The sequence below is a fragment of the Nelusetta ayraudi genome, unplaced genomic scaffold (assembly GCF_046127955.1).
Source record: "Nelusetta ayraudi isolate G7.1 ecotype Tasmania unplaced genomic scaffold, CSIRO-AGI_Nayr_v1 ptg000011l, whole genome shotgun sequence".
NCBI lineage: Eukaryota > Metazoa > Chordata > Actinopteri > Tetraodontiformes > Monacanthidae > Nelusetta > Nelusetta ayraudi.
The window spans coordinates 5,459,339-5,477,318 of record NW_027466061.1 but is presented as its reverse complement, the minus strand read 5'-3'; the positions used below and the strand labels follow the sequence as shown (position 1 = coordinate 5,477,318).

The 17,980-nt window shown below is 43.0% G+C and overlaps 1 protein-coding gene across 2 annotated transcripts in view; it reads right to left on the bottom strand.

The window, feature by feature from the left end:
- The window catches only part of gabrb4 (gamma-aminobutyric acid type A receptor subunit beta4), a 47,443-nt gene extending 30,982 nt beyond the window's left edge, over window positions 1-16,461 (bottom strand). For both annotated transcript variants that reach the window (XM_076020246.1, XM_076020247.1), the window contains exons 1-2: window positions 15,497-16,461; window positions 13,461-13,555 (exon numbers count right to left, since the gene is read on the bottom strand). In XM_076020246.1, coding sequence (XP_075876361.1) covers window positions 13,461-13,555; window positions 15,497-15,576 — 175 coding nt within the window. In that variant the 5' untranslated portion in view covers window positions 15,577-16,461. The remainder of the gene's footprint in view (window positions 1-13,460; window positions 13,556-15,496) is intronic.
- Between the last annotated feature and the right edge of the window lie 1,519 nt (window positions 16,462-17,980).

Here is a 17,980-nt window from a genome sequence, read left to right as displayed (position 1 = left end):
GTGGAAACGATGGGTATGTTCTGATCCAAAGACTGTTTTCACATATTATTTCAATCAGATACAAAATCAGACCATACAGTCCGGGCACTTGAGGACAGAGTGGGCTCTCGGCAGCTTTTACCCTGGAGCAATTTGGAGTCTTACTGGCATTACTCATTTAACAGTACTCCATGATCACACCTATGATTAATTTACTCATAGACCTCATTTGTAAAGGGAGTTACACATTGTTTCAAGCGCAGCCACTGATACTTGCATGAGAACTTAAAAAGTGGTTCTGCAAGCATGTGAGAAAAGTGAGATTTTTATGGTTTGATGATTTGTTTATTATTATTATTATTATTATTATTATTATTATTATTATTATTATTATTATTATTATTATTATTATTATTATTTCTGGAACCAAGTGAGAAACAAAATATTTTGTCTTGTTCTTGGGCCATCAGCTTGATCTGAAAGAATTTGATCTGGACTGTCATGATGCCCGTAGCTTTAACCTTCCCTGCCCAGTAAAATCCCACTTTACTCGCATGTTGGAGACCGTTTGCATAATTATATTAGCGCGTTGTAATTACCTACGGATCCTCCTCAAAGATCACGCCTAACATCTCCCAAGAGAGTGAGATTCATGAATTCCTTCTTTATTAATTTGTGGCCATTAAAGGCACACTCCTGTAAATGTGTGAGGGAACAGGGGAGGGCCGCGTTGTTGCCTGTCACTTTGACAAATGACTTAAATTACCTCTGATTGTTTTTACTCTTGTCTATGTTGTTATGACATTTACAGGGAGCGAAAAATGAGAAGAAAGACAAACATGGACCATAAACGTGACACACTGAGATGCCCCAAAGGCTTGCGGACTGGAGAAATAATTCTATCAAGGTAGCAGCTTTGAAAAAAAGGTGCAAGTGAGGATAAATGGCATGTTCTAAACCATCTATCTATCTATGTGAATTTGACTCTGTATGTGGAGAGGGGGGGATTAAAAGCCAATTATCTTGCAAGGTCTATTTACATTATAACTTAAATGTTACTGCCATCAGACTAACAACAGACAATATAAGCATTACTAAGTCATAATAACATTAAGATTTCACTCCTGTTCCACCAACTAGCTCCACCACTGTTGTTCATACTGTAGCATCTTTTGACTTTGACTGGTCCCTTCTCCTTTGGTACAGAATTGTTGATTGTTGTATTTCAATGACGTAGAAGTCGAATGACCATGTAGACTAAGTTTGTATTGATTTGCAGATATGTATATATCCTTGTTAGGACCACATATGAATACTATAATAACTAATTTGAAATAAAATAGAAAAAAAATTGATAAGGGTCACATATGGGCAAAAAACTATTTTTTAGGGCCACTTCTGCTTGCAAAGTGAATGCAGCCTTTGTGCCATCTAGAGTGAAGAGTTCACAAAAGCACACAAAGGGGACCAAGAAAGTCACACAATGCATAGACGGGATTAAAAAAAGAAACTTTGAAGGAAATTTAAGCAAAAGAAACCAACACACTTCTTAGCCAAAATGAGAGAAATAATTTTAAATAGTGACAAACTGAAGTCAGTAGAGGTGGATAACGCCACCGTAAATAACAGACTCAAAAAAAACAAGGGGGGAATAACAGCATATCAAAAATGTGAATGTAAAGTCAGGGAAACAAAATAGACTCGCAGACCAAAGGAAGAGGTGGAATCAAAAGGAAGAGAGCCGATGTGTATCGAGGCGCTTCAAAGGCCCGTCTGAGGAAGATGGAGAGAAACCGAGACAGCGTGCTGAGTGAAAAACACCTTCACACATCAGAAGTTTGATCTGTGCGTCTGTGTTTCAGCTGCAGAGTCATGTGATCTTATGGGCATTACAGGAGGTGGTCAGTTTCAAATGGTTTTAATGGAGACCAACAGACGCCATATGGAAGCAATGAGAGGAGATGGTCTGGTAAGAGGGGAGTTGTTGGTGTTGATTCAAAAATGAGATTTTATGCAGTTATTTCTCACACCACCTTGTGGATTCAGGGTCTGGAGGTGTTTTACTTTCTGACCAAATCACTCTGGATATTCAGCACCATTCTAAAAAAGCAGCTCATATGTAAATATAGGCTGCTTTGGTGCCCCAGGCTGATCTTGGGTGCCTTTATCTATGAGCCGGAGATTTGGCTAAAAACATGGTGTCATGGAGCAGGCACACCAAATTTAACAATAAGTGTAAAGTTGTGTTGAAATGTAATTCATTTCTCAAACAAAACAGGGGAGCTGGCTGCATGGCTGCAAGATGGATGTGGCAAACTGTTGTTGTAGGATTGCAAATAGACTTCTGCTTTATGCAAAGTTGCAAAGTAGTTCATCAAGAAAGTCAAGTCAACTTTTAAAAACTTGGCCGTACTGGTGAAATATGTAGCACTGCCTAATGTTGATCTTAAATGTTTCTGAAAAGAGTCAGAGAGCCCGTTCTGGTCATCTTATGTTATACCCAAATATCTTTCCATGAAGTACCAACTGATGTTAAGAAGACATGCAGTCTAACCGTAAAGCCACAGGGACATGAAAACACACCGGCATGTGACATGATGGCCATTTGGGAATCCATTGGATTGAATTCATACTGTCCATTAAACTCCAGAAGAGCCACCAGTCTGAATGCACCCACTGGTGAGTAACCACCTTTTCAGTAAAGCAACACACTGTGATGCTGCGAGGATCATAGGCAGTCTGATTATGGACCAACTGCAGCGTTGCAAAAAACTTGAAGCAACATTATTCCCGAAGGTCTGCATCTTTGATTGCACCTGGTGACTCAGCCACAGTGTGCTCACTCAATGCCAATGGATCTTCTTCTGAGAACACACAGTTGAAAAACAGTGCGGACAAACAGCTGGCTAAATGAGTTCTTGTGATAGCAAAGCTCAATGTGAACATATACATATATTTTGCTTCAGCCTTGTTGTGCATTACTATGCATAAGCCAGGTAGTGCTGCGGCCGTTAAGGGGAATAGATCATAAACCACGTCAACATTAGAGCCCAAAGACATAATTAACACCTTACCTTTAAATGGTTTTGGTGCTTGTAAAAAAAAAAAAATCACTTGTCCTTCGTGGAAAAGGAAAGTTGAGGCTCCCAACAATAAAGAACAAAGTAAACCTTGGAAAGTCGTTGGAGGTGTGTGCAATATCCAGCACAAGCCAGTGAGGTATCTGCATTACCAGTGGACACAGGTGCTGAGTGTACATCCCACTGTTGTGAAAGGCATTGCAGCCCCGAGGCTAGCTGATTGGATGCTGAATAGACAGTCAGTCAGGAGTAGATAAAACCCTTTAACGCCCTTGTCTGCTTCTACATAATGAGGAAATGCTTTCAATTACTACCACAACCAGACTGTCCTTCTTCCCGTTGGTCAAGTCATATTCTGTCAAGTTGAAAATGATCTACATAGAGGCTTTTTCCAAGATGGATCTGCAATTCAGTAGCCATGCACTATACATCAATGTCGGTAATGATCATAAAATAATTAATCTGTGCATACAAACATAGAATGCTGTGCGGGATTTATCACAGCATTTTACAAGTTGCTCCTGTGCATTATTAGTATTATTTTAGTTTCAAGAACAAGGTTCGGCATTTATTGTGGAACTCCTGAATTAGATTGTTCTTAAATCAGGGACTCATCCACCCAAAATTCCAATATGTTCTGCTGGATGAACACATATCTATCACCACGATCCACCATCCTTTCTGACTTCAAGAGCAAGCTGGATAGATTTTCTGAAACAATGAGGTGGAGGTGAAAATCAATTGTTATTAGGATGTTTGACCTTTAAGTTGGTCTTGTGTGCCGGGTTTTTAGGTGCACCACCAGTACCATGGCTCACTTCTCTTATATTGCATGGAAACTTTATGTATGTATGTTATTTGGGGGATCAATCTTGAACAGTATTTCCAGGGAGCGGAATTGACGACACCTGCCTGCAGATGCTGCAACAAACATCATTTCTCTCATTGTTTATCTGCGTGGAACAACCGGAGAGATGCAGTGTGCCCTTCGTAAGTCAGGGGTGGCTGCGTCAAGGGTACGACTATCATCAATCTCAGCAGGTTGGGGAAAAAAAAGAAAAGAAAGAAAAACAAGTAAGCCACTGTGGTCCAAACAAGGAGATGTGGGAAGGGGAAATAAAAATGCCCTGCATGCAGGATGCAGGATGCCTCACCAGACCTGACCCAGGCTTTTTCCTTTTTTCCTTCTTTCTTTTTTTTTTTTTGCGCTTTGCAGACCACTGCAATACATTGTGCTGCAATTCTATCAGCATTTTTCTCCTTCATTTCAAAGTTGCTGAAAACAACACTTTGAATGGGAAGATGAAGTATGTCTCTTCTCCTGCATGCTATCTCTCAGCACTCCTCCCTCCTCCCTCCTCCCTCTCTCTCTCCCTCCCTGCCTGCCTACATGCACACCTCATTTAATTCAAATAGAAAATCTAAGTGGAGGGAAAGGGGAAAAGTGCCTGGCTGGAGCGTTTTCCCTGTGTTTCCTCTGAAATAAATCACCGGCCGCTCTCTCTTCATCAGGATAGATATCACTTGTACATGCCCCAACATCCATTCTGGGCTTCTGACAACATGCTCCCCCGTTTTGCGCTGAATTGGCATTACTCGGAGACAGAGTTACGGCGGGCCAAGCTATCGACTACCATGCAAAACAGGCCACCATTTGACATGTGGCAGCCTGAAGACTAAGATATTGTCCTCAGTATTGCAAAAGTGTCCACCGGTCTGGGGAGAACAGCTGCCATAAATCACCTAAGAGCAGCATGTTGCCTGAAAGCAGGTTGCAAAAGAGAGGCCCTGCGAAGCATCCATCAGCGGCCACGTCCGTGCAAATCCATAGTGTGGGAAGTGGAAGTCTGAAAATAGCTGCATGCAGGTTTGAGGCGTTTAGTCACATGCATCCCAGACACAAAGGGAAGCCTCATGCTGTATCTGTTCTGCTTCCATTACGCACACGGTAGTGGACTCCCGAGTGCTGCAGCCTCTTGCTTCCACTCCCGTGTCTGGACTCTCCCTTTCATATTCGGTCAATTAAGTTTCTATTCTGCTCACCTGCCCCACTGCAGCTGATCTGCAGTTTCACAGCTACATTTACTGCTTTTCCATTACAAACAACATCAAGCTGCAGCTGGGACCCATTTGGGTCAATGGGAAATAAGATCGGTAAAACCCATGCCTGCGTCTGGCAGACTGGGGCAGGTGACCATACTCTTGATGACACGGCTGCAGGCTAAACTGGCAGCGAGCTGCATCAGACTGGTGAAATGAAGAGGGATGCAGGTGCTTAGGTTTATGACCACAAGCTGCCATAGCGATAGAGTTTGATCCCCGCATCCCTACAACGCTGGCACCTATCGATGCCTTTTTTATGCCGGTTATCGTTAAACTGCAGAATGTACGCTAATGTGCCTTCAGTTTAAAGCATTAAAGGTTGAGTCGGATTCCTACACGAGACACATTTGATGACAGCTCGTTCCAGGCAGACAGAGCCCTTAAAATGCAGCCTGGATAATGCTGGCACTGTGAGCCGCTATGGAGGCGAGACTGGGCATACATTTGCACATGAGCCGAGAGAGCCAGTACATACAGTACTCAGAGAAAGTGTGAATCTGATTCGCAGTGCCCAAGTAACATCTAGCTGCTAAGTAGCAAATAAGTGGTAATTAACAATGTGTGCAGCAGTGGGGCTTACAGAGATTCATATAAATATTGCTGACATGATGCCAATGCTAATGATATCAGGTTTTCACTTTGCCATGGTGTAAGTCAGCATCCCTCACCCCTCCCCCACTAATACACATTTAAAGATCACAAAGGCCTTTTTTTGGCCCATTCTGTCTGAAAATAGTCATAGTGTCTAACATTTCAAAGGGATTTATTCGCATAAAGTGGAGGAGAAAAGACAGATGTATATTACAAGTTTCATAAAAGCACTGAAAATGTAAGTAACTAAGCAAGACTGTGGCCATTTTGCACCAAGTATCTTCAATAGCGCAGAATGTAGTTTGACACTGGAATTCATGACTCAAGCTACTGTTAACTGCAATATTTTTTTTCATTCTCATTAATCTAAACTACATGTAAAGTTTCCTTCTGTTTAGGTCAAAAAGATTCCAGCTGCTTCTTTTCAGCTTTTTGGCTGCTCCTAAATGGACCTTAATTCTAAGATTTATTTTCTTCCATTCGCAGCTGAACATGCAAAATGGCGGCACAAAAAATGGGCTACTCGACAATGCTTGTATTTTAATGGTTGCTATTTTGACAAATCAAATGCAGTGTAGAACAGCTGGAAATTTAGATTAGGGTAGAAGTGGTTGATACTTTAAAAGCAGACATTGGACTCTGTGATGAACATAATATTCAGACAACCTATTGAAAGTGAAATGGAAGTTTTTCTAGTTGCCTCTACTGTACATTGTGTGCAAATTTCACAAAGTGATTCGAAACAATCCGGACCGCAGTGTGCCTTGAGATTTTGGCTGGTCTACAACAAAGAGCTCAACAGTCGCTGATCTATGCTGCTGCCTTGTCCTCAAACACTTGCACTTTGTCTTTTCAGCCAAAAAGGTCGGCGAACGTTCACAAAAACATCTCTCATGTAAAACACTTTGCCTCTCTGAGGCTATTTATTACCCACCGTAATCACAGAACAAACTCTCCAATGCCATTTTTTTGCGCTGTCACGTGGATTTCTAAAAACCTGCAGGGCTCTCTGCACCAATTGACACCACTTCATAAATTATCCCAGCACAGCACCTTCTGTTAGACATTTACAGCCACTCCACTTTCTTTGTCATCCTATTTATGCATATCCTCAATATGCTCGGCAAAATTCATTTTCCCTCGCCTCTGCATAAGTGACAGAACACTATTTAATACAGACTGGGCCAGTATCACAGTTTATTACACCAGACAAGGACAAAGTAAGGAAGCGCAGTAGCTTAGGGAAGCATCAGAGAACAGTATTTGTGCTGATAATCACAATTATTTTACCATGTTCTGTGTGGGGAAGAGAAAGCGGCAACGTGAATGCTGACATCATCAACTACGGCTGCGAGGGAGTGGAATAGAGTGAAAAAGTCGAGTTTGCAAACATCTACTACAAATATGAGCTGTCTAGAAACACAGTGTAGGTAAATGTGCCATCTAAGGAATAGAAAAAGTAAAGGAGTCTTTCTTTCTGATTCCCCCTTACCTAAAGTATCAAACTTTTCCTACCGAATGCATTCAACCTCTTCAGCTAATATTTACTGAAACATGGGCACACTCTTCAGGCCAGACTGTTTTTTTCTGATGTTAGTTTCTGAGGTTTGATTGCCACAAGCCAATTGTAATTAAGTTTGAAGTGGTATAAACATTAGTTGAAGAGAATAATTTAGACTTTTTTTTAGTTTTGGAAAGGTGCACAATTGAAACCTATATTTTCCTTGAAAAATATACAGTATATACTATATGTAGTAAATGAGCCAATAGACACCACCTTTCTATCACACACTATCTGCCAGCATTTACCACACTCAGAAGCTCGGGAGTTGGCATGTTTGGGGTAAGGAGGGAGATCTGGGCCATTGGCACTTTTTCTTCTGAGGTAAGAGTGAAAAAGGGGTTGAAAGGTGATTGTGAAGTAATGTTAAGGCATATAAAGCTACATTAAAGATTTACACACATACCATTCACAATTGTCCTGAATTGTTCTCATTTGAATGTCTAAACACATACAACATACAATTCAATATGATTATACAAAGTAAATCACAACTGACAGCAGCCGGAGTCCTTCCTGCAATCTTAAAGGACAGTTAGATTTAGTGAAAAAAAAAAAAGTCCTCTTCAATTCAGTATCAGTATTCAGTTCAGAACTGAAGGAGGCTTTCGGATGAAATGTCTTCAAGACAGCAAAATCAGTCCAGTTGCCTCAACTAAATCTCCAAGTACTGCGGTGCCCTGAATGACTGAGAACCTTCACGGACAATACAGCCAGACCAATCAGCATCTGGGATATTAGGGTTTAGTGGTGATGTGCTCTACTTTCAGGTGCCTTTGGACAGTATTTGATTTTCAGTCCAGCCCTGCTGACTGAAAAAAATCTGATTGGCCTGTGTAGCCTTTTCTTTCTTTCTTATTTAACTGGCCTTATTATGCCAGTAATGGTCATGGAATGTTGGTTGAAAAAGCAGCGAGTTCAGGAATAGTCCACCACTATTTCAGTAAACCATCCTCTTCTTGGCTAAGCAGTAGTGTGAAATGTATGCTGCACCCCTAGCGCAAATGTCATTTTGTCTCATGAATCCACAATAAAGGTCACGAGTCAGTGTTGTTTCATTGACTGTCAGGGTGCTTTCGAACAAGGTCATGGACTGCAGACACCTTGCAGTGATGAGGACCATCAATCTAGTCCGAGAACAACCTCAATTCCAGGAAAAGATGAGAAACATCTACAAGGGGTTGACGTGAGCGAGGCGCCTTACATTATATTCAGACTTTTCCCTGCGTTAGAGCTCCATCATCAAAATATTTCGTTAATCGACGTTAATCATGACAGCATCCTCAGTTCGTCAACTCCGATCACACTTTAGTCAATGAAGAAGAAAATGTCAGGCAAGTCGTACATCCAAGAATTATCTACTTAAATTTAGGACCAGACTTAAAGCAATTTATTCTTCCCCTTATGAACCCATCTTTGAAAGGCCGGAGACAAGGTGATTTCACTGATTTAATGGTTCTCAAGCAGATTAATTTCTATAATGGTATTGATTTAGAAACCCTAATGATGTCAACACATGTAGACAAGTACAGTATATGTTCTGTGTCTTATCTGCTGTGATGCACAACTTTGTGTGAATGAACCATAAATACAGACTCCTACTAAAAGTAAAAAAAAAAAAAAAATGATACAAATAAATGTACAAAAAATTCCAAGAAAAGAAAAATGCGAAAAATTAATTTCACAAAAATGTGATTTTTCCACCTCTTGAAATTGTAGAGACCAAACACAATTTCTTTCAATCCATTATGTTTGATTGACTATTAAAAATATTCATCCAAATCTTTTCTTGAAGTCTTTATACTTTTTTGGGTGGCTGACAGTGTGTGAAATATGAAAATAATCTCAAACAAATTGTCGGCCAAGAAAATAACGCAATGCAATGCAGCAGATGTATGTGGTCCCTGTGAGAACCTATGCTCTATCTCAGGGATTGAAATGGACCGGCAGAACTGACTCATGACATGTTTCCAGTCAGGACGTATCGCAAAGGCCTGTGGAAACACTTAGCAGTCTGCGTTTCCCGTAGCGTCCTCTAAGAAACCTAGTTCGACGCCATAGGTGGAGGCTGAACGGGACAGGACTATCTCATCATCTGGATCAAGATAAACAGGGCTGGAGGGGCATTACTTCTACATAAGCTTCCAGGGAAGAGCTCCGTTTATACTTTGCATCTTTGAACAGTGGATAGTACAGCAGGGTTGAGGAGAAGGCATCAGATAACCAATAGTTTACTGGTAGTGCTAGGGCTGGCGAGCTGTTGGAGGCAGATTTTTATCTCCGCCTGGCTACAGGCCTGGTGCAAGGGTTTTTATTTGCATGCGGTTAGTCTCTGGAACATAAATTATTTTCAGGCAAATACCAGTATTTTAAAACATCTGCAGCTTTGTTACACATGCACACCTGGAGAAGCTAGAACAACATGAGTGGACCTAAATTTCAGTGGCCGTTTTTATAACTAGAAGATGAATTTTTCGGATGAAGCTCGCTAAAGTGGCTTCCTAAGCTATACACACGCTTCGTTATATCTTAAAATTCAATGTCTCTTATAATATGAGAAAAACTTTTTTCCCAGTTCAATCACTCATTAGTCACTAATTGCGTAGAAGACCAGGATCCACACTTCAGTCCAAAATAACACAAGAGTTCTAATTAATTGCGGATATGCTTGCACGTGTCTGCCAGCCTGAACGTCTTGGAGTTCTTGGAAATTTTCACCGATGGCTGATAAAGATACACTAATGCCAGTCTCACATGTAAGGGGAGCAAATATGAATGCATCCATACGTCCTATTATATTTGCAGACTTTCTAGATGCTATGAAACCTCCTGTGTTTTCTATAATCTGCTTCATATGCAAAAGCATAAATTGGCTTTGGGTCAGTGTCAAATAGATAGAAAAAAACAGGTGGTAATATAACTTGAAAGCGTGAGTTGTTGGCCAATAAAAAGCCATATAAGGAAAAATAGACAAAGAAGTTGAAACGCAGGGGAATGCCATCTGAACTATAGGAGATATGGTTACATTCGCAACTAAATGTAATCACTGATTAATTGCTGAAATAGTGTAATCATCATTTGCCAGACATGTAAAAAGACACTCAATCAGGTGTGAATGTTGCCACATGGGTGGACTAGTATGAGTTGCTTGAATCTGGGGACATTTTTCACCCTGGCAGGGTGGTCAGTGATTCACTGTCTCACCGGCACCTGGCACTAGATTTTCTTATGACAAATTTTGGTGGTTTACTGGCAGCAAATGTGAAATTGATGGTGGAATTGAAACGTCATATGCCGTTTCTACATCGCCATTTTCCCCCTTGTTGGCAACTTGGTCTGAAATGCTCAGGAAACATTGTGCTTTCTTAATCTGCATTCTGGTTACCAGCACTGTAGTCTGTAGTGCGGGTAAATAGAAATTTGTTTAAATTGCGATCATAATCTATAATCAAGGTAAAGACCAAAAAGAAAGACAAACAAATCTAACAGAAAAAGCAAAATAAAATTATATGAAACAGAATCAGAATACTAATTACTCGATTATAACATTATTTCCCATGGGAAATTGCTTATGTTATAGCAAACCTTCAAGTAAGCAAGCAAAGAAAGGGCGACTAAGACTGAGAAAGGAAACTAAGCTAAACGCCCCGGGGCAAAAGTGAAAAGAATACAAGAGAAATCAACAGCATTTACAAACTAACAAGGCTGTCTTACAGAATAATATCACAGAACTATTGTCATAAAATGTCTTTAAATAGAAATTGAATAGTTTGAATTTAAAAACAGTCCAACATATAGAAGTGCAAAATCATATGCCATACAAATTTGCATGAGAAGTTCTACTAAGATATATGTGTAGTTCTTCTTGAATTCCGCTACATCTCACAGTTCGTTGGGTTATGCTTTAGACAATTACCAAGATCGCAACTCTCTTTATGGCCACTCCAAACGACGCGCGTCCCCATTCAAATGAGCCAGTTCTCATTTCAGGTGTTGTTGTTTGCTCAGCTGTCAGTAGCCGCAGTTGGTGTCTCGCATAAAAGCCAAATTAAAATCCTCTCTGTTGAATCTCCAGGGCTGGAGGTCGTCAGCAGTTGTGTCAGGACAGTGGTGGCTGACTGATGTTGGAAATATCAAGACATGATGGACCGCAGCTCCCTGGCCTGAGGGTAAAACGCAGAGCTACTCTCCGGCTGGGATACTCGCTATTTCAAAACTTGTGCCACCCACTCCCTCGCATTCACAGACTGCTGGAGCAGGCAAATATCTGAGCTGCCGACACCGAGGGAAGACATGCTGTCACTGCCTTCGAGTAACTCAAACTGTTAAATATTTAAATGGAAAAGGGAATGATACAAACCGTCTCCAACCGGATATCGGAATTGCTCATTAATTTTGCAACCACAAAGTGAATGTAAGTGAAAGACAGTAATGCACTTAATGATATGACGGGATTAGTGCTAATTTATTTGTTTGTCATAAATTTCTAAAACCACTGCTTACCAACTGAATACAACCAATTGCAGAATTTCCTTTTTTTTTCCCCCCCGATGGGGCAAAAATTAGTGTCCGGATACGGTTTGGTCAAATTCAAACATTTTTATGATATAGAAATGAGACATGTCTACTGTTGCAGGTAAAAGTTAAAAAATAATTACTCCTGCTGCTGTCAGTGGTGGGGGTGGTAGTAGTAATAAAGATGAGTCTGAAGCTCGGAAAGGTCATTAGGATAGAGTTACTGCCAGCAACACCTTTGCTACAATAAAGACATTTTTTACATGTGCCTGTTGATTTACTGAAAAGAGGTTGGACAACTCCTTAACAACCAACGAGCACCATAGTCAGAAATAAAGTGAAACAGGCTTTTCGATGCCGGTTGCTCTCATTTTACTTCCACTGAATCCATTAAAGTACGGTAGAGACTGGCACCGTTCCAAAGTGCAGGATAAAGAAATGACCCCAACTATAACATATTTATACTATGGATAACACAATTTGGCACATTGGCCTCCATCAGAGCATTGGTTTTGTGCTGAGCATCAAGCCCGAGGAGGCTTTCGTGGGAAGGTGTACCTGCTGTATGTTTGTCACTCCGCATAAAGCAAGATGCGGTCACATGATGGACAATTTGCTTTCTGCTCCCTTTTAAAATAGACTGTACTGTGTTTGGATTAAAACACCCTGTTGTGTTAAACAGTGAAAATGAAAAATGGAATTTATAAAACCCTTTATAGAATAAAACAGTTGGGCATCATAGTCAACCTTGCTCCTCACATATCCTTGTTGCAATTGTGTATTTAGATTTTTTGGAGATAAGTCAAGCCCCATTGTCTGGCGAGCCAAGACCTTTTCCAACAGACTGAAAGTCATGTCCAATACTTCTGTATATGACAAACTGTTCAAACCAGAAGTACTGGACAATCTAATCAAATGGACCTAAAGGTGCAGAAGTCTGTACGTTATTGTTGTTTCCTCCAAACATATTAGCTTCCCAATGCCTCTTGATCAGCGCAAAGAGATGATGACATCACAGGCTGAGCCTTGAATACTACTGTTGGAAATACCACAAGGGAAATGTTTCTATAAACTCTTTGTCATACACACTGACTCCATAGTTATTGTAAAATCTTTTAATCTTGGGCTCCAACCTCAGAGTCATCTCACACTGTTCATTTTATTAAACTTGCTAATATCAAAATGCCTCCATGTGATGACATTAATAGAGCAACGTTGTTTTGAATCACAATGCAGATATGCACATAATAAAAACGATGTAATTCAACACGGGAGGGATTTCCCTGATCTCAAACCAAATGGCCGCCAACAGTGTGAAGTTGATAGGACCGGTGAAACGCCCCATCAGGAGAGAGTCAGAAATTTAACGTACTTTCCCTTTCTTCTTCATTCAATTGCTTTTCTTCTCGAGCAGAAGTCATCTCTGACATATGAGGAGGTGCGTGGCAATGACGTGGGTACAAGTCTTTTGAAGCAAGATCCAGTTTTTGTCACAGGGTGGAAAAAAATACAAAAAACAATCGAAATAACATGGACTTGGAGACTTGTGCGTTCACACCTTGAGCCATTGTTAGGGGGGCCACGGGAGCCTTGCGTCCTCTAAAAGTCCTGTCTAGTCACGACACACTTACCTCCAAAATCAGGCCTTAAACGGATGTCATATCCCTTCAGCAACTTGTCCACGGTAGTCTTGGCCACAGACATTCCGCTGCTTCCAGTGGAGGAGCTGTAGGAAGAAACCACATGACAATTTAAGGAATGGAAAGGGGAAAAAAAACCCAAAACAAAACTACACCACAAAAGATTGTGAATTGTGTCGAACAATGCAATTTTTTCTCCCATAAAATGAATATTACGTGTTCCAGATAGAAATAGGAAGCCCTGATGCTGAATGGTTGAGGGACTGATGGAGAGGAGGATGCCTTTGGGTTTTATCACATAACCAATTTGATGATTTGAAAACAAAGCAAGAAACTTTTTCATAAAAAAAAAATATGTTGTCGTAGTTTGTCTGGTGGGATAACACGCTTAACTAACATCTCCAATGATACAGAAGCCTCCTGGCTCGCTTGTTGTCATGGAGAAGCTTTGCAGCGTGTGTGCACCAACCCCCCAAGACCCCCCCCCCCCCACCCCCCTCCACGCACAACACTCATCTAATCAGCAGAGGGGATGTGCTGATGACACACTTGTCAAGCCATTTTATTGATGTGGGTCCTTCAGTGGGAACGGTGGCATTAAAAAAAAAGCAACAATTTGACTCGCCCATCAAGGGGAGTTCGCTCTCATTTATTTGGAATGCGTTGAAATAAGCTTTCCCCCGCCGTGCTGTCACGAGCCGGGGGAAAGCTGAGCCGCCACTGTGACTGACATCTGTAACGCTGGTCGAGGAGGACGGCTCTCGTGCTTCAGGTTCCTTGTTTTGGAGGAGGCAGGGGGAGGGGGAGCATCGAGGGAAGGGCTGGGGAGCAAGTGGGTTAAAATTGCTCCCCTGGCAGGAGCTCCAGCCCCCTCGGCTAAGCTGAGCCAGCGCCGTTCAGTTAGCTCGTGGGTCGTGCAGCCGTTCGTCAAAGCTCTCCGGACTTGTGGCTTCCCACATCCGAGACGAGAGCGGACGCAGACGGCAGGACCTGACGAGTGCAGCCCACTTCTGGGCGAGCTCCTAAAATCTCACAAGTGTGTGAGGCCGTGAGGCTACAACCGCAGGGGAAGAATAGGAAGGGGGAGGAAAAATAAATAAATAAATAAATGAATGAATAAATAAATAAAAAGAGAGGAGGCCAAAAGAAAATAGGCAAATAGCTGCACACGCTCTGACCATGAAACAATCAAGTGGTCATAAGATTGTGACTGTGATGATGGTGCCCGGGGTTTCGTGCCTTCAGATGTACCCTGCTGGAGCAACAGCATGATGATGATGATGATGATGATGGCCCTGCTGAGATCATCCATTGATTTTGGGTTTCCGCTCAATGAAACCTGCCAATGCTATGGATCGTACAAACTGGAATCTCACTCACAGGATGGAGAATGGGGATGGACTGCAGGGCCGGGTGTCTGACTGAAGACTTAGACTCATACATTTGGCCGCTTGCCACGGCGGAGTAATCAATCGATCAGCGGCTGATTGATCGGATCATTTAATCACGGCTGGAGTCTACTATGCCCCCCGCCCCCAACCCCAACCCCACCCCACAGTCACCCCCCTCTCTCACTGACAGGGGAAGTGGTAGTGGGCTCTCCTTTTCTTGGACGCCCCCATATCTGATAGGGGAAATGCGGGCTGCAACCCCCCCACCACTTTTTTTCGTGGTGGGTGTACAATGTGCGTATGGGGGAGGGGGGGAGGGGGGGGGGTTCGACGCGTTGTTACGCGCATGTTTTTACACAAGCGCGCGCCACGGCGGCGTCTATTATAGCTTACATTGGCAGCGATGCCCCTTAATAAGGAGGCCCGGGTACGGCGCTAATGCGATTTGCCACATCTCAGCCTTTTATTGACCGGTAATCATCTCTATTGGTGTGAAAGCTGTGTGTGTGTGTGTGTGTGTGTGTGTGTGTGTGTGTGTGTGTGTGTGTGTGTGTGTGTGTGCGCGCGCGCGCGCGCGCGTTTTAACCCCTACCCACCCCGCTCCCTTCCTTCTCTCTTCTCTATCCCCTGCCTTACCTTTGAGCGAAGCATAAAAAGGACAAAGCCGCCAGAGCTGAGAAAATTCCACATAATTGATCTTCCTGACGACCCAACATCTCCACGCAAAATCCGTTTTATATAGTTTCTATAATCCAACCGCTCCAGTGGTCCTCCGGAAGATGTTCAAAGTAAAAAAAAAAAAAAAAAGGGGGGGGGCAATCAAAAGAGAATTGCCACGCGAAAATGTCAACGGAACTTGCCTACATCTACGCATTCGAAGAGTTTTTAAAAACAAAACAAAACAGGGGTTCTGGGTTACAAAAACACACACATAATAAATAAACAAATAAAAGCAAACAGGCTCCCGCTTTTTTCCTCTCTTTTTCCCCGGCTATGGAAATCCGTGCAGGTCACAGATCCCCTCGACCAGCACCAGAAGATCAGACATCTTGCTCAAAAGAAGGAAAAAATGAGAGAAACGGCGGAGGCAATACTTTTAAAAGTGATGACAAGTGTTCCTCCCCTCAAAAACACAAACACTGGCATGAATGACTGAAGCGGCGAGACTCTCTCAGACGATCAAATCGGCGGATGAAATTTCCCAGTCCAAATCTGCAGGAGAGGCATGGTTCACTTCCAGCGGTCGGTGCCGCGCGGCGCCAGACACTATTCCGGCAGACGCGACGCGCTTGAGAGATATTTGCTGGAGCTGGGAGCGCTGGTTGGCCGGACTGGGAGCGGTGGCGTGCTCGGGGTAAAAAAGGAAAATGCAATCTTCATTCCCCCTTTTTTCTTCTCTCCCCCGCCACGCTGCTTCTTCTTCTCGTTCTTGTTCTTCTTCTCCTCCTCCTCCTCTCTCCCCCGTTGCTGTTGCTGTTGCTGCTGCTGCTGCTGCTGCTGTTGCTGTTGCTGATGATGATGTAGATCAGCGCAAAGTCACTGAGGGGAAAATGCACATTGAAAAAGCACTGGGTAATATCTGATGCAGACGTCAGAGCGGGCTATATCACTCCTCTGGTGGAGGAAAGAGGAAAAAAATTAGATGGCGAGAAATATGGATGCCACCTCCCCCCCCCCCCCCCCCCCTCCTGCCCTCCCCCTCCGCCACCCTTTAATACGCCAGTATCACAATGTATCACAACGCCGGGGTTCATATCAAAGATGCATGCCTTGTTTGGTTTGTTTTTTGGGGGAATATTTATTTATTTATTTAATTTAATTTCTTTTTTATTGTTTTTTGTTTTTGTTTTTGTTTGTTTTGTTTTTTTGTTTTGTTTTTTTTTGGGGGGAGTGTTGGGTATGTGAAGGCGGCGCTCGTCACCTCCTTGTAAACGCTCAACAATTGACAGAGGATCAACAGTGCAAAGTGGCACAGTGAGCAGCAGATCTGCCCTCCGTCTTTCTGAGCTGTGCACTTCTCAGCCCACAATAAATTATAGGCTAATCTTTTGCCGTGTGTGTGTGTGTGTGTGTGTGTGTGTGTGTGTGTGTGTGTGTGTGTGAGAGAGAGAGAGAGAGGGGGGGGGCAGTTAAGGTGAATTCCTCGGCGACGCCGCGCTGTTTCTTGCGCCGAATTGTCCTACGTGTTTCTCACGTGCACGCGACGCGTTGGGATGCCGCGTGTACCCGGGCGCGTGCGCGCGCGTAGTGCGTTTCGCACGCGTTTGTGACACTTTTTTTTCTTTTCTTTTTGTTACGTCCTCTGGAAAATAAACCCACACCGCGCACAAACGGGAGGAGACACGCCGCCACCCACACGCAATTTAAGGCAAACGGCGAGCACGCGCGCGATGTCTCCGCACGCAACCTCCCCACTTCCCCTTCCCTCCGAGTCGCACCCGACTTTTCCCTTCTTCTGCTTCCAACTCCTTATCAAGGATGTCTGTTGGGTTTGAAACATAAACCCTCCTCGCACATCGCGGCTGAAGAATAACACGGGCTTGTGTTTTATAGAGGAGGAGGTTTTCTTCAGGGATCTCTTCTGCTGTCCAGTTGCTAAGCAACCCCAGCCAGCGCTGATGCAGTTGTGGTGAAGGCTATGCGCAAAGGCTCATTTAAAGGAATAGACCCAGCGCTGGCAGCGCCGTGGTGTCAGTGGGACAAAAAGCAGACAGCAACTGATGGAGCATGGAGCCTTTTGTGGTAGATACGGAGTGGGGGTAAGAGGGGGGAGGGGGGGAAAGGTGCCATTAACAATGACACATGTAACAGGAAAGTGTTGTGTCAGGGATGGGTTCACGGACATGCCACTTTTGCTCCATCATCATCCTCTGCCTCGTTGCCATCATTGTCAGGGTGGCTACATACAGACGGGTTTAATCGGCCGGCAGCCCAAGCTTTGCTTTTCAGTTTTTGACATGTTAATTCACAACAGACATGATATTCTCTCTCCTCCGTGTCCAGACATGAACAAATAAAGGATGTCATTTTCATCCCTCCCATGCATCACAGATCTCACCAAGAAAGGATGGATGGAAAGAGGATTTGGATTGGCAAAGAGGTGGGGGGAAGATAGACAGT